The 17,421-nt window shown below is 35.8% G+C and overlaps 1 protein-coding gene across 3 annotated transcripts in view; it reads left to right on the top strand.

Moving 5' to 3' along the window:
* usp2b (ubiquitin specific peptidase 2b) overlaps positions 1–12,879 on the top strand; it is an 84,034-nt gene extending 71,155 nt beyond the window's left edge. Inside the window, exons 1-12 of one of the 3 annotated variants that reach the window (XM_056236370.1) lie at positions 1,151–1,682; positions 6,668–6,718; positions 7,120–7,243; positions 7,368–7,479; positions 7,619–7,729; positions 8,577–8,641; positions 8,813–8,916; positions 9,027–9,104; positions 10,050–10,128; positions 10,298–10,405; positions 10,550–10,670; positions 12,498–12,879. In XM_056236370.1, coding sequence (XP_056092345.1) covers positions 1,524–1,682; positions 6,668–6,718; positions 7,120–7,243; positions 7,368–7,479; positions 7,619–7,729; positions 8,577–8,641; positions 8,813–8,916; positions 9,027–9,104; positions 10,050–10,128; positions 10,298–10,405; positions 10,550–10,670; positions 12,498–12,582 — 1,197 coding nt within the window. In that variant the 5' untranslated portion in view covers positions 1,151–1,523 and the 3' untranslated portion in view covers positions 12,583–12,879. Of the gene's footprint in view, positions 1–1,150; positions 1,683–6,667; positions 6,719–7,119; positions 7,244–7,367; positions 7,480–7,618; positions 7,751–8,576; positions 8,642–8,812; positions 8,917–9,026; positions 9,105–10,049; positions 10,129–10,297; positions 10,406–10,549; positions 10,671–12,497 lie in introns of those variants that run through there. The other 2 variants (XM_056236351.1, XM_056236360.1) reach the window with 2 other exon arrangements.
* Positions 12,880–17,421: the final 4,542 nt, after the last annotated feature.

The following is a 17,421-nucleotide window of genomic DNA, read 5'->3' as shown; positions in this document are numbered from 1 at the left end:
AAAGCAAATAATGATAAAACAAACAAAAATTAAACAAAAATAAACACCCTGAAAAAAAAGTAAAGGTTTTTGTGTAAGGAACTGTAGTTAATTCAGGCATTCTGGTAGGGGCAGTGAACGACGACTCCTTTAACATTCAACTGTTCACTTTGTTGCCCCTGAGCTATCTAAAGAGTAACTTGAATAGGAAGGCTATATAAATGTGCAAAGGGACCTGAAGTCACTCAGTATTAGCCTATAGTGCAAAGTCCTGTAATTAGTTTCATTTTAGCCTGTGAGCAATACACTGAGGCAAGTGAGGGAAGAAAGTGTGTGAGTTTTGGAGAAATTACACAATACCAGAACATGTATTACAGATAGCAAAAATATGTATATATTCAAAGACTGATTTCAAATGACAGTAACATTTACAAATTATATCATCAGTTATTGATACCCCTATAGCATCCACCAAGAGCAAAAATTACTGCTGGAATTGTTTTCTGTTTAGGTAAGTTATTTCAAATCTAATAGGCCACAGTGCCAACTGATTTTACTCTGTTCAGCTTCAGTCATTTTGCAGAATTACTGGTCAATCTGTAAATTTACCAACTCAATGACCATTTTGCACAATTGCTTTAATAAAATGTGCATAATAGTTAGATTTTTTCCCCAAATAAATTGTAAGTGTTTACGGTCCATTACATTGCCTACATTTAATAGATGCCAAAAGCTGCACCAATCTAATAATATTATTTATTTTCAACATTGCTTATTTGGTGGTGGGTTCCAAAATGCTACGATCGCTGTTTACTGTCTATATGATGCGTAAGTGTCTGCTTCAGCTTACATTATTTTTTGAATGTGTAGTAGGAGGGGGGCGGGGGGCATTGGGGGGGGGGGGGGGGGGGGGGGAGCATTTCTAAGGCTGCAGCTTTTTAAAGGGATAGTTCACCCACAAAGGGAAATTCTGTCATCATTTACTCACTCTCATGTCGTTCCAACCCCATGAAACTTGACTGCTGCTGTCACAGATGAATGGGAAGGTCTTGTCCTCTGCTGGGTGACGTCAGGAGAGCATGAGGCGTTTGGTGACGTCTCTCTCGTGCCGAGGGGGCGTGTGCTCGCCCGAGTAAAAGCAAACAGCACTCAGACTTTTCCATTATTTCTCTGCTGATATCTGACTTTCAGCGCTCGCGCACCCGGACTACAAGCGGCTGAATACAGAACACCTGTACGGAATATTTAAGCGCGAGTCGATTTAGTAAAGTCTGTATCTTTTTATCTATTGCAATATTTATTATATGCGACCTGCGCGATACGTCGGCATTATTCGTGAATGTTAAGCTCTCGTGAGCCCAAGGACATATACTTAGCACAGTGCATGACAAAAATATCACCTGAGGAATAGCCTACAAGGGACCATCAGAAAGACTGCAAGAAAAAAAAGAGGATCTTTACTGATACGCAGGAATACTCTGGCTTTGGTGTTAAGTCATATTAAGACATTGCGCCGTTTATTTCGCTAGTTTTCTCCAGTCACAATGCCGAGTATAAGACAGTCGTACACGGTCACTGTCCCAGAGGAACCGCCGGCTTCAGCTTTCCCCTTTATCAAACAGGATATGCGCAGAAAAAGTCCGACGATGTCTCGCTCTATGCTGGTGTCCACGTTTGTGGGGCTTCTTATTAACCAGGCAAAGGTAAGCCTAACTAGCAGCTCGTAAGTTATCATCTCGACTTTATGTATAGCCTACTGCGACTAAAATAGAGCTGAAACTATATCAGAGGATTGGGAAGTATTTGATAATATTTTGGGCATGAAAATGAACACTCAAAGTACAAGTACAACTAACACTCACAAACTCACGCCTCATTGCTTTCGTAGTGATGCAGACTTACTTAACATGTCAACTGTTTTCTCATCCTTTTCCTACCTCAAATGGTAAGATAGTTTGGTAGCCGATTATCTTTGAGTGTAAAATCACTGTGAATATCATATCACCCATCAAAATCACTATATAGGCTATAGGCCATATTGTTGTTTGTTGTGGCTTTGTGAACTTTAAAAGTGAGCATGGAAGCTCAATAGGCTAGCCTACGTCCTCACAATATTGATTTGTTTTTGATATTGTTTATTTTAGGAAATGGTTGTAAAGGATATCAACATAGGTGTTTTGCAATTTAGAAACCCCTGAGGAGATAAACATGACAACAGATTTTTTAGAAAAGTACAAAATATTAAATAGACAAAAACCAGAGACCTCCCAAATGTGCTGGGTGAGAAACATTATTGACTCTAATAATTGATGGAGATGTGAGAAAATTATAAGACGTACCTGAACAATAAGCAATTAACAGTTGCATGTCATCTTTGCTCATATGAAGACAACTGAAATAATTATTTAATTCTGAATTTTTTTATGTAGGTCTACGTTAAATTCAGTCCATTAGATCTGGTATGGTAGTATCCACCCTGTGTTTTTAAGGTTTACCTTTTAGGGAACAAGCCACACTCACATTAGAAATATGCGTATTTCTTGTAGCATTTAAAGAATTTGAGTCTTGCAGACTTGTTCCCCAATGTGTCCCAACAGAAGCGCATACAGTAGCCTACAGATGCTGGCTGCTATCTCTGACCTTGCCAAGTGACCAGCGTTCTCGCGTCCTACATGTTAGCTTTTACTTCTGTGTGTTTTTAAACTCATAATGCTGCTTCGTACGGAAGATTTACGTTTGTCGCGTCGGTACTATGCGTCGGTATCACTGCCAATAATATATAAATAATGTAAATGTTCGTAGCGAGGACTGTTACGTAACTCCGGTCATTGTTTAGTTGCGTTTTAAGCCGCTGGCTTTGCGTTGAGCGACTGACGCCATCTACCTGCGCAGCTGTTGCGTCGCGCATATTCATGAAGAGTCAGGAAACCACTTAAGCACTGTTAATTAGAGTGTAAATTAAAACGGATGATATTGAGTCATCTGTGATGTAGACCTAGTTAGGCTACATAACTAGAGGCACTGTCACCACCTCTTTGTGCTGTAAATACGTTTGTTGATCTTTCTAAGGTTGATGATTACAAAGGGCTATATTTAGCTCAGAATGGCAAATTGTTTGGATGTTTAAGTTTTTTTGTGCTGTGCTACACATTCATACTAAGATGACTCTCAATACTGAGCTAGATTCCTTACATTAAACAAATGTTGTTGTCATGTTGTAAATACAGCACATAGATATTTTGTCATTAAAACTTTCACTGCCAACAACCCCTAATATGCTGTTTCCCTTTTAAATTATGACAGCGTTACAGTTTTATGTATGTGTAAAAAGAAATTATAAAAATATCTTGAAAATATTAACTTTTTATTACAATTTTTAAGTAATAGAGTAGGCCTACTGTATTTCTTACACAATAAATACGGTTTCAAAGCAGATTTAACCTTATACATACTCGAAAGAATGTTGCAAGGAAGGAGAGATGAAAACTTATAAATAAATAAATAATGTTTTTACAAAATATATATTATATATAAAGATGTATAGTATAAACAATATACTCTTTGGCTGTATAAACAAATACTTGTTTTTATGTGTTAATGTTAAAACTATGGCTGTAAATAGATTGATAATGATTAATCTAATGTTTTCTGACCAGTCTTAGAAAGAGCGAAAAACTAAATCAAATTCTGTAAATAATATTAAGTCACCTTTATTTTCTCTGAAATTTTCAGTGGACCCCAAGAAATGTTCAAACCCCTAGTTTGAAAACCCGCAATACAGAAACAGAAACAGTTAATGGCAGCGAATAATCCATAAAATTAAGAATCCATTTAAAATGTTTATGTGGCTTTTAATGATGGGAAAACTTTAAGACCCATTTTTACAGTATTTTACAACAACACAGTTCAAGGGGCTTGACATAAATTATTGGAGTGATGATAACCACATTACCCAGTGTAACCAGTGTTTGTTATGCAACAATGAAAAATCAGAACATAACATTATGTAACATTTAGGAACAAATGGACTCCTAAGTAAGCCATGCCTTTCTGAAGGAATGTGTGTTATCTATCTGTGTATCTAGCGATTACATTCCAAGAATTGCCAAAGGTCCTGTTCTTCACATGCCTGTGACCTTACACAAAATCTCTATCCTGCCCATCTAGATTGTCAATCATTTTCAAGATAACAATGAAATGGCGTGGCTTATCATCAACATTGGTTGAGATTAAGTTACGGCAACCAGATGTCCCATTTCTGATGAGACAGTTCCTTCCAGGTATCCCAACTTGTCCCAAATTTGTCCTTTATTTTTTAACAGTATGCACTGAAATATGGGTACATAAATGCACGTTAAGGTATTAAAGAACTGAGCCTCTGGAGTCTGCTTGAATAAAATGTGTCTCAGTATGTGCATGTGACCAGCCTTTTGGCATCAGAGCACATTGAGTTCTTATGTTGGTGACAGCCATGGCTTCCAGAAACTAAGGTCAGGACACAGTGTTCCTACTCACTCGCTTTTAACTCGCGCCAGCCAATTAGCTTGCAGCCCTCCGAAGATCTTTGAAGAGACAGCCAGTGTGAGATCCCGCTGCCCTCTTGTTACCCAATCGCTTTCGAGGCAGAGCTCCTTACGCTTGCCGTACCCATGGCTGCTGCTGGGTGCTGGCTGTTGTCATACCAATCTGTTTGGTTTAAGGGCTGGGTGTGAAAGCCAGAGACCGGCTCGGCAGCGGAGTGAGGCCTTGGACCATCTGTTCCCCCTCTCTCATTTTCTTTGGGGAAGAAAAAGCTTATCAGATGTTTGGATGAATATATAAATAAGAGAAATGCTCCTGGGATAAGTCACAGCTGAACATGTTTGAACCTGATGTGTCTGTCCTCCTCAGAGATGCTAATAGAAGGTGTTTGATTGGTGCACTTAATTACTTTTAATTGAAGTGTATTCTGATCTGTCCGAACATACTGTGACAGTGATGGTATCAGATGGTATCCAGAGGCTCAGCTCTTTAATACCTTAACGTGCATTTATGTATCTATTCAACATCCTTTATTTGTGTCCTTGATTATTTTAGACACATTTGTAAACAGTTTATAGCAGCTCAAATTTGTCCCATCTTTCATATTTTCAGATACTTAGATATATACCATGGTACTGAATGATTACTTTAAATGATAGCATTTACCATTTCAAAGATACTTTAAGATGTATCAATAAAACCATCATAATAACATGGAACTGTTTAGTAGTGGTCCATGGCTCAAATAGTACTAAAATAATGTTTTTTTGTGATAGCAGTTCACCTCTTATTTTATAAAATTGTAATCGGCTTGTGAGATTTATGCCTCTACTCTGCATATGTGTGTATGGATGGATTGTTATTGAATTTTTGCATAGTGTGAACAACCATCACATCAGTGTAAAATATGTGATACACTCAACATGTTACACAGTTCTGTCACACACTGTACAGTCAGTGACTCATCTGTAGAGCATACCAATACCACAATCTTTAACTTTTGAATGATATTTTAGTATTATTTATATACTATTATAACATTTATTTATTTTGAATTAGCTTTTTATTTTATGTTCAATTTACGTTATAGTAATTTTGTTCTAATATTCATATTATTTTAATTGATTTTCAATAGATTTAGTTTTAGTTAGCTGTAACAACTCTAATTTCAAGGCTGCCGCCTAACACACCAGCAACTTTCATATTTTGAATCTCAGTCACACACACACTTTCTCAAACACTCACAGACTTCAAAATCATCTGTCCGAGGGGACGTTTGCAAATTTGGAACTTTGATGAGTTCTGCCGAGCATTGCAGTCACTATTGTAACATCACATAGTTATCAGTGAATGACGCACATGAGAATGAGCACTGCTATTCCAGGCCTTGATATCACTGATTCGGAGTGTGTCAGTTTCATGCGTGAGATTCATGCTGAGAAACTGCTTGACGCATTGTTCGTGTTCTCTGGAGCGCTCCTCGTTATGTCATGGTCAACAGGCTGAGCACTTATGTTGAGAATATCATCTTATGTGAAATCATTATCATCATCATCATTCCCAGCTGTCTGAATTTTGATTGGTGAAACAGTTTCCTCTGCAAGATTTGAATATATCATTACAGTAAATTTGACCAAACAGTGATGATTCATCCCTCGTTGAATAAATTACTTAAAGTCGTTTTTGTTGTGGTGTGGCAGATGGGCATAATTTGTTTGTGTCAAGTCTTCAACAGCAGGGGTCTCTGTCTAAATCTGCTAACATGCCATTTAATAGCCCAGAGAGAACGCTTTAGTTAGCTCACACACATTTGTCCTCAAAACTATATAATAATACTGAAAAATAATACCATATAGACTCATTATACAGTACAGCATGCTGTTATGTAATTTTATATAATCAGAAACATTAATTAATTCGATTTTTTTGTGGCATGCATGCAATGAAAATAACTCTTAAGTCTCTATTAGACATAATTCTCTTCTTAAACATGCACTTTCACTCCACTGTCAGTATCTGTGCCAAACAAATGATGTGGCCTGAGTGAGTCATGTGCTTTAGTCATATTTCAATGTATTAAAAAATGTTTTGGTATAAATCAAGTGTCATTGGATTCAATGGTTAACTTAGAAAGCTCACTAACCCTTTTGCTGTTTTTCTCTTGCAGAACTCAAAGAATGCTCAGGGTCTGGTGGGCCTCAGGAATCTAGGAAATACTGTAAGTATTTCTCAGTATGGTTCCATTTATAGTTCATGCAAAAAAAAAAAGATTCTGTCAATATTTACTCGCCTTTATGCCAATGCAAACTCAAAAGACTTAAAAAGATGTTTTGAAGAACTGAATATGTCTATGTTTTTGTGTGCACTGTTCCTTTAAAGTCGACGTACACACGATCTATTTTGCAAATGCAGTTCATACATGTATATGTTTCATTTTAAAAAATGACTTCGTAATTTTGGATCTTTTTTAAAAATCCGTTACACGTGGATGTATGTCAGAAATAAACAAAAAAAGATATGATGCTACTTCTGTTTTGTTATGACTTTAAATATGTGGAATGCAGACTATGTTTACGGAGTAACCATTTAAGTCGCCTTTTGTTGAATGTGTCTCTGCAGTGTTTCATGAACTCCATACTGCAATGTCTAAGCAACACTCATGACCTGAGGGACTACTGTCTGCGTAACTCACACCGCACTGACCTCAACAACAACTGCAGGGCCAAAGCTGCGCTAATGGAGGGTAAGAGACGCATTTACCAGTTCATATAGTAGAGCATTCATTTTTATCATGCACACAAGGCAGCCTTGAGTCCTGTGTCTTAGTCAAATGTCTGCCTACAGTATGTGTATGTTTCTGTTTTCAGAGTTTGCCAAGCTCACTCAGACTCTTTGGACATCTGCTAGCAGTGAGGCCATCAGCCCTTCTGACTTCAAAATGCAGATCCAGAAATATGCCCCTCGATTCGTTGGTTACAAGTAAGTTACAGCTACAGTAAAACATTTTGTATTATGCTAACATCATATTTTACTTGTTTTCTTCAATATGTAGTTTTGAATTAGCTGAAACTCGCCCTTAAAAATATACTTTCTTTCCCTTCTGTTTTCTGTCGTGTAGTCAGCAGGATGCTCAGGAGTTCTTGCGGTTTCTCCTGGATGGGCTCCATAACGAAGTAAACAGAGTGATAGTGAAACCCAGAACCAGCATGGAGGACTTTGATCACCTCTCGTACGTAGATACACCAAGCAGGTTCTAAAAACCCTCCCATCATGTTTGTTGTTTCAAAAATAGCAATGTTTCTGGTTTCAAAATTAGCAATGGTTTAAAGCTAAGATGTTTCAAATTTATTTATAAGACCTTTATAAGAATTATTTATAAGCCAACTTATAAGACCTAATTTTAGACAAATTCTAAGGCAGCATCACGTGTATCGTTCACCGTGAAGGCGATCCCAGAATGCATTGCGCCATGTAAGCTCGGCGAAAAAAGTGCATATTTGAAAGAAATGCCTTTCATTTGAACTTTCTATTCATCAGAAAATCCAGGACAAATGTATCATGGTTTCTACAAAAAATATTAAGCAGCACAACTGTTCATCGTTGATATTAATAAGAAATGTTTCTTGAGCATCAAATTTTCTTAATAAAAAACAATTTTAAATTGTAATAATATCTCTCATATTTCACTGTTTTCCTGTATTTTAAAAGAAACTGCGCAGAGCGCTATTTGTGTGGAGCATGAAGTTGATGCTTGCGTAGAATGTTTCTGTATGGGAGTCGAGGGAGCTCATTAGGTTTTGGTTTAGAGTCCCCGAAAGAATAATCTCTGCACTGAAATTTTAGCCATGGCCTCAGGAAAGCTAATAATGTATTTCTAAACAGATTTAGACAGGATTGGCCTCTGGGAACATATTAATACTGCTTTGTTTCGGTTTTGTGCTGAAATATGATGTAATATGATGTGGTGATTGATCTAACAGATGAATCACCTGTGGTGTGTGGTTTAACTGTTGCAATCTGACAGTAATAGTGCGAAGTCTGTCTGGAGTCTTAAATTAAATGTGTTTTATCAATAGGGATGACGAGAAAGGCAAGAGAATGTGGAACAAGTACCTGGAGAGTGAGGACAGCAAAGTAGTCGGTGAGTTGACCTGCTATATTAACAACAGCTACAGTCTTGCTGTGTGTGTGTGTGTGTGTGTGTGTGTGTGTGTGTGTGTGTGTGTGTGTGTGTGTGTGTGTGTGTGTGTGTGTGTGTGTGTGTGTGTGTGTGTTCCCTGCTCTGGTTATAAAGTGTTTTATTTCTTCACAGATCTGTTTGTTGGTCAGCTGAAAAGCTCATTGACGTGCAGCGAGTGTGGCTTCTGCTCAACTGTGTTTGATCCGTTCTGGGATCTGTCCTTGCCTATCACTAAGGTTAATATAAAGACTGTCGCACTCAAATACACGCTTATTGACATGGCAGCATGTTTGTGTAAACGTGTCTGTTTCATTTTGTTGTTGTTTTTATTTTTTCGTTTCCTTAGACTTCAGGAGAAGTGAGTTTGATCGATTGTCTTCGACTTTTCACCAAGGAGGATGTGCTAGATGGAAATGAGAGACCAGTAAGTATACATTTTACTAATTTAAGAACATTTGACTGTCTGTAGTAAGGAGTTTAAGTGATCAGTGTCATACATCTACTTATTTGATGAGTTACAGCAAGTGCAAGATATAAATAATTTCTTATTTATTTTACTTTTAACTTTTTTTAATGGTTTAAAAAGGTTATATATATATATGTTCTTAAATATATATACAGTATATTGTAACACTTCACAATAAGGTCTCCCAGTTAATGCATTAACTAACAATGACCAACACATTTGTTACAGTATTTCTTAATCTTTCTTTAACATTAGTTAATAAAAATACAAATTGTTGTTGTCAATTGGTCCATTAAGTAATACAGAAAGATCACTTTTAATTGTAATAATGTATTTGTAAAAGTTGAAATTAACGTTAACTGAGATTAAGAAATGTTTTTAAAGTATTTTTATACGCTGATTTCATGCAGCCGCCATTTTGAAATGGCTCCGGTGGGAAGAAAACCGGAAGTGTCGCCTTTAATTATAGGAGAGTCGCGAATGCGATGGCGTATTGTTGTGTTTAATGTAGAAATTAGTTATTCTAAAAATGTACATACATTTCTTTCATACATTAGACTATATACAGTGAAATTCATTTATAAATAAGATTTTTTTTTATATATATAATTCAGAACGTAAAAAAAAGAAGCAGGAACGAACTATATACATATCCTATATTGGATATTAACATCCAATAGTGTAAATCGCGGCAGCAGCTTCAGGTTGGTAGTCCAAGGCATTGCTGTCTATCTGTACTTCCGGGGTTCTTCCCACCGAACCCTCGCTTTCGATTTCATGGTGGCTGCGTGAAATCAGCGTATTGTTATTTCATGTTAATTAATGTAGTTAGTTAAGTAATGTTGTGTGTATATATATATATATAATATTTAGACATATCCTAACCTCTCTTTTTTCATGCAGACATGCCACAGATGTAAATCCAGAAGGAAATGCACTAAAAAATTTACCATTCAGAAATTTCCTAAAATCTTGGTGCTTCGTATCCTTTTTAAACAAAACCACAATACAAAGAATTGCATTCTTTATTACTTACATGTATTGATGAATTGAATATAAATATGTAAATATGTATAAATTAACATCATTAAGTTATGGATTGGATAAAAAGTGGCATGTATTTGTTTGCCCTTGACTCATAACTATCTCAGATCTGAAGCGTTTCTCTGAGTGTCGCGTGAGAACCAGCAAACTCTCCACCTTTGTAAACTTCCCCCTCAAAGAGCTGGACCTCAGGGAATTTGCCTCTGATAACAGTGGTGAGTTCTGCATCATCATCATTTATGACACCTGTATTCTGTACAGTTGTTTGAGCAATACAGTTTTTACTGTAGCTCCAGGATAATTGTGTTTAATTGTTGTTGTTTCTCTTCTCTTCTATCTTTCCTGCTCTCTACTCACAGTAAATGCAGTCTATAATCTGTATGCTGTGTCCAATCACACTGGTACATCTTTGGGTGGCCATTATACAGCATATTGCCGCAGTCCCTGTACAGGAGAATGGTACACGTACAATGACTCCAGGTAATTAGACATGACAAAATGTCTAAAAAAAAAAGAGGTTTGTGCAGTAAGATTATAACAGAGTTATTCCTACAGTTTGCTGGATTTTATGTCCCTATGAAACAATACTGCATATTATACATAAAATGTTATTTAACTTTACTGCTGCATGGTTTTCCATGCATAGACATACCCCAATTAACTCAATTTCATAATGATTAGTACCTAAGAATATTGTTTTGCAGCTCTTGTCAGACAAATTCCCATATCCCGATTCACGCTTTCACTTCACTTTGGAAAAAGTTTACATATATATTTCCAAATTACAAAATTTCGAAATATATTTACTTATTCTTTCTGACATAAAATAAAATTTATTGTGATACATATTTTAATGTGTAAAACCATATAAACAGGAAAGAGGCCGCACTATGCATAAATTGTTTTATTTGCACAAACGCGTTACGGCGCGTGCCTTCTTCAGTGTGCAACAAGATCACAATGTAACCAATCTTATATACCCACACCCATATTAACATCAACCAATAATTATAAAATGATGCACAGTCCAATGATGTCACCAATGGTTCAGTCAGTCCATTAATGAAAGACAAAGACTGATATACATATTTAGAATCAACATAGAATACACATACTAGTATTACATGGACTGATTGAAACATTGGTGACATCATTGGACTGCATCATTTTAAAATTATTGGTTGATGTTAATATGGGTGTGTTAATGGGTGTGGGTATATAAGATTGGTTACATTGTGATCTTGTTGCACACTGAAGAAGGCACGCGCCGAAATGCGTTTGTGCAAATAAAACAATTTATGCATAGTGCGGCCTCTTTCCTGTTTATATATTCTAATCATCAGGCCAGCATTCTTAAAGTTTAAGTTTAATGATTGAGTGAAGCCTGCTCCTATTCCCATTCATTCAATGTGTAAAACCATGAAATTAGTTTATGTCCCTTAAACTCCAGTCCACTCTGTTACATTGCTGCTATTTGCCCTTTAAAATCTTAAGAGTATGCCCTAAATATTGTCTTGCTAGAAGTAACATAATATTTTGGAAGGGAAACAAGTCTAAGAACAAAGTAAGAATCAGTCTTAAACTTTTCTCTCTTTTCCTCAATTTTAGGTGACATATAAGCGTAAAACATAACATGTCCATCCTGTTGTGTCAATTTATACTGGACATGAAAATGTTTATTTTTTTAAATAGATTCCTAAATTCTTCCTTTGCTAGCATGTTGTTCTTTACTAGCTAGTAAAAGACTTTATTAGCTTAAAACGTCCACCCTGTTACACATTGCATTGTAAACATGTCCTGTAACAGGATTGACAAATGCCATAGAATGTTAATGTGAAATTTGAAATATTTGGTCAGGATTATTATGTTATATTAGCCTGAGCTTGACCAGTGTGTATTTATGACAGACAGACATTTTCTCCCTCTGACAAGACTTAAGAATAATTGAATTGTAAAAATGTTTTCAACAAACCTGCTCAGTCCATAATCCACCAAATTGTAGGAATGACCCAACTCAGCATGTGCATTACTGTTTTAATCTTATTTATTTACCTAACATAGATCTGTATTTAACAACATTCTAGGCTATAATGTAATTAGTATGTGCAGTGGCTACAAAAAGTATTTGGCCATTTAAGTCACTTTAGATAGTCTTTAGATATTATATTATATTTGTATTTTTGTGTAACATAATTTTGTTATTAACATATATATATTTGATTTAAAAAATACAATGAAAAAAGTAATATTGTGAAATATTATTATTAAAATTTAAAAAACGTTTAAAATAAATCATTTCTATTTCAGGGTGAGCCCCATGTCATCCAGCCAGGTGCGCAGCAGCGATGCATATGTGCTATTCTATGAATCGGCGACCTCTTCACGCATGTGATTATGAAACGGACAAGCCTTGGATAAAATAAACCCGTTTGCTGCTGTTGAAATACATATTGGTCAAGGTCTACATGCTTGGAGGACTATGGGACTCTATCCCAGGCCTATTAACCAAGGCCAAAGACACACTGGAATTAAATTATGGTCGTGGCTTGTGAAGTGGAGTGAAGCCTGGGATGAGTTTTATTCCAAGCTCAGATTGAGCTTCACCATAAGGGCTCCTCCATCCATCACTCCCCTTGAAAGAGGCTGTGCTGCTCTGGAGATGGATTTAACAAACTGAAACGGACAAAGACAGACAGAGAAACATGAACTACTACCTCTCTTGAATGAGCAGGACTGCGTGTGTGTGTGTGTGTGTGTGTGTGTGTGTGTGTGTGCGTGTGTGTGTGTGTGTGTGCGCGTGCGTGTGTGTGTGTGTGTGTGCGTGCGTGCGTGCGTGCGTGCGTGCGTATTTGTGTATTTGTGTGTGTACGTGTCAGTCTCCAGACTGATACTTTAGGACTCTATGCACTGTGTAACGAGCCGTCTGGGTCTACAAGCAGTCACCACGACTCAAACAATCCCCATCCTTAATTTAATTTATTAACATGAGATCAATGTTTTACTTAATTTCATACTAATTTTTACTAATTTAAACAAGAGGTCATCTTGCTGAGGAACCATGTAGGTCAACAGTGTAAATGATGCTTGGATTGTTCAATGGATTGTTTACTAATTCGAGCAAATATGTTTCTTCAAGCTATGTCTCTGTTTTGCTTGATTTGCTTATTTTCAACAGAATATGCACATTGGAAGAGCTTAGTTTTACACTAATGCATGACTGTGCCCTTTCCAAAAACCCTCACCATTACAGAGAAGATTGTATGACTGCCCCCTGGTGGCCGGAAGAAAGAAAAACCTTGGACCCATTTCATTGACGGTGATGAGACATTTCACACAGTTATGAATGAACATCATACATTTTTTATATTTTCATAATTTTTTTAATTAACGTACATGTATAACACTATACTTTGTGTTATATTACCTTGGCATTGAATTACAGAAAACTGGTTAATGCTGTTGCGAGGGTGTTTCTAATACAACAATCGAGGGAGTAATGGCAACATTTCTAATCTTTTGGAAAGTCATAGAAATGCTATCATGGATTTTTCTTTTGCTATTGGAGCAAATGGGAACGTAAAAAAATATATTGTATTTTACGTTCACCACTATAGAAGTTTACCCAACTATGATGCCTTTCGCTTCTGAGAACCCCGGAAATGTGAAAAGGGTCCATGGAAATTCATATCCAGAAGAATTATTCCCTCTTTAGGCATTTGCGGACTCAATGTTTTCCTCCAGGGGCAATACCAGACTTGAAAGAGGCCTTAATATGTTTGTCAGGGACTACAATATTCAGTTTAATCTGAGAATGAGTCTTCATTAAACAGGAAGCCACCAGGAGGGCGTATGTATGTGTATATGTGTGTGTGCTGTGCGCCTTTATGTATTATTTCTTTATTTATGAAGTGAATGTTGTAAATGTAGCTTATTATTGTGCTTGAACCAGACAATGTTTTTTTTCTACCGAGAGATTTTAAATGAGTGGTAATATTGTGTCTGAAATGTGACTGTAGTGTAACTCATATCAAGAGCTCTTTGCTTTTCAAAAGAAGTAAATATGAATAAAAGCAGATGTCTACATGAGTAATCGTGAATTGTCTGCATTAGTTCATTAGAATATGCATATTGTGATCATGAATTATAGTACTCCAGAAATGGCCTATAAAAACAGAATGTGATAAGATGTGCCAGTGGGTAAGCGGTGTGTCACGATCCCCTTCTTCTTCTTCATCATCATCATCTTATTCTTCTTCACCATCTTCTTCAATTAGTTTTAACCATAGCTTGCATCCTTTGTTGCACTACTGCCATCTTCTGGAGTTAACTAACTCCTACACACAGCAATATGTAAAGTCCTCGTCATTAGTCTTGTAATTATTAGAAAGCAGAACAGATATTCCCTTCATTGTTTTCTTCCACTACATTCCAGTATGTCCTTTAGTCATATACTTTCCGTATTTTTAATCATGTCCTCTCTCTCTGTTTCATATTTTCTGCAATTAACAATCACATGCTCTACTGTTTCTGGGGTTTGACAATCTCACAGAATCCAGTTGGATGTTTCCCCGTAATACGGAGTGTGTTATTTAATTTACTGTGTCCTATTCTTAATCTGTTCATGGTTGTTTCCTCTCTTCTGTTTCCCCTTTTGCTTTCCACTGCACCAACTCTTTTTTTAATCAAATACAGATGTATTCTGCCCTTCTTTGATAACTTTTTCCCAAACAATATTCTTACCTTCTGGTCCTGAAGGCCTGATGTCCGTGTCTATAATTTCTTTTTTCATAGCTTGTTTGGCTAATTTGTCAACTCTTTCATTTCCCATTATTCGTTTATGTGCAGGGATCCAAATTAATACAACTTTAGTACCATTCTGGTTAGTTTTTGAATGGATAGCCTACTCATTATTTCATAAAATAACTGATTGATGATCATTTCTGGTCAGACTACACAAAGCAGAGACTGAATCACTACAAATAAGAACTTTGTCTAGTTTTCTCTGTTCAACCTATTCTAAAGCTATCAGGACGGCATACAATTCAACAGTGTATACACTCAAATTATTTGCAGTCTACTTGCATATCCCTGGCTGAAAATTACTACTGCAGAGCCTGTGTTTACTGATTTTCGGTCTTTTGAACCATCTGTAAAAATTAATTAACCCATAAACCCATTCACCAAATCAGCAAGTTTGCCCGGGTTTCCCTTTTTTATAAAGGACTTTTAAGTTAAAGTGTTTTCTGTCCCCTTTGTTCCAGTGTTCCTTGTTACTGTACCACATTTGTTCCCATAGTCACTATTGTTAGTTTCCATGAAAATAAATCACCTTCACCTGTCCCTTGTCAGTGCCTTATAATCTTGTGTTTTTAACCCCAGTGTTTTCTATTGTCATTGGTCACATTTTCTACAACGATGAGCTTTAAAAATGCAGGAGTATGATCCAATTGCATTCAGCATAGCATTTATTAACAAAATAACCAAAAACACAAGGAGCAGAACATCTATGAACATCTACAGTATGAACAATAATAAAGCATGCCAACAAACAACCATGAAGGACAGGACCTGACAACGCACACAGGAATCACAGAGGTTTAAATACACAAGTGCAAACAATATGACACCCCAAGGAACAATGAAGACTAATGAACAGGAAACCAATCAACAAAAGGACTACAGAACCTAACATAGAAACTGAACATAGGAACAAAAGGAACATAATTATACTTAAATTATAATTATTCTCTGTTGCATTAATTTCCTGTTATCACTGTAAAGCTGCTTTGAAACAATCTGTATTGTAAAAAGCACTATATAAATAAAGGTGAATTGACTTTGACTTGACTTGACTTTTGACTTGAACATAAGACAGGGCAACACAGGCCAGGATCATGACATTGTGTAGCCCTGTTATTGTAAGAAACAATTATTGTTATTATGGAAATCTGTGACTACTGAAACCATGAGTAGTGTACAGCAAAACAAGACTTTGATACATTATACATGTTTACATAAGCAACTAAAAGTAAATTTGATGATATTTTATATATATATATATATATATGTATATATATTTGGACATGATTGATTGATTGATTGGTTGATTGGTTGATTGATTGATTGATTGATTGAAATTGATACTTTTATTCAGCAGGGATGCATTCTATTGTTCGAAAATGACAGTACAAAGACATAATGTTACAAAAGATTTCTATCAAAAAATAAATGCTGTTCTTTTTTTTAACTTTTTTTATTGATCAAAGAATCCTGGAATGCATCACTGTTTCCACAAAAAATATTACAATATAATCAACATTGATATTAATTATAAGAAAGGTTTCTTCAGCACCAAATCAGCATATTGGAATGATTTCTTAAGGATCATGTGACACTGAAGACTGGAGTAATGATGCTGAAAATTCTGCTTTGCCATCACAGGAATAAATGACATTTTATATTAACATATAAATTAACATATTAAATGACATTTTAAAAACAAATATATTAAAATATATATATTTGTAATAATATTTCACAGTATTGCTGTTTATATTCAATCAAATAAATGCAGCCTTGGTGCGCATTAGAGACTTCTTTTAAAATACATTTTATACCATCCCATCAGTGGTATGAACGTATAACAGCATTGTAAAATATTTAATATATAACTTTAAATTTAATCAAATTTTTATTAATTTTTTTAATGTATTTTCATTCATTTATTTTAAATGTCTAAGTATTTACTTATTTTATTTTGCTTTTGTATTAAATTAATATTTATATTAAACGACCCAGAACAAATAAAATCAAATAAATTTGACACATAGCTCATTTCCATGCACTATACCAGTGTACAGTCAGAGGGTGACGTTACACCTCACGAAACTCTTATTGAAACTCAAGTCTTACTTATTGTGGGACTGAGCGTCCTTGTGGGGAACAGGAGGAAAACAGCTTATAAATCATACCAAGTGATGTTTTCTGTGATGGGTAGGTTTAGGGGTAGGGTTAGGCAACACAGAATATACAGTTTGTACAGTATACAAATTATTATGTCTATGGACTGTCCCCATAAAACATGAAAACCCAACATGTGTGTGTGTGTTGTGTATAAGTGTCTTGAAGCAGTCTTGAGGCAAGTAATAGATGTTCATTGAAATCACAAAAGTATCCTACTGTATGTGCAAAAGTAATGTTTTTCAGGCAGACTTACTTTAATGTCCGTGTG

The sequence above is a fragment of the Rhinichthys klamathensis genome, unplaced genomic scaffold (assembly GCF_029890125.1).
Source record: "Rhinichthys klamathensis goyatoka isolate OS25496 unplaced genomic scaffold, OSU_Roscu_1.1 h1tg000019l_1, whole genome shotgun sequence".
Classification (NCBI taxonomy): domain Eukaryota; kingdom Metazoa; phylum Chordata; class Actinopteri; order Cypriniformes; family Leuciscidae; genus Rhinichthys; species Rhinichthys klamathensis.
Note: the sequence above shows the minus strand (reverse complement) of the source record. Positions and strands in the feature narration are given on the sequence as shown.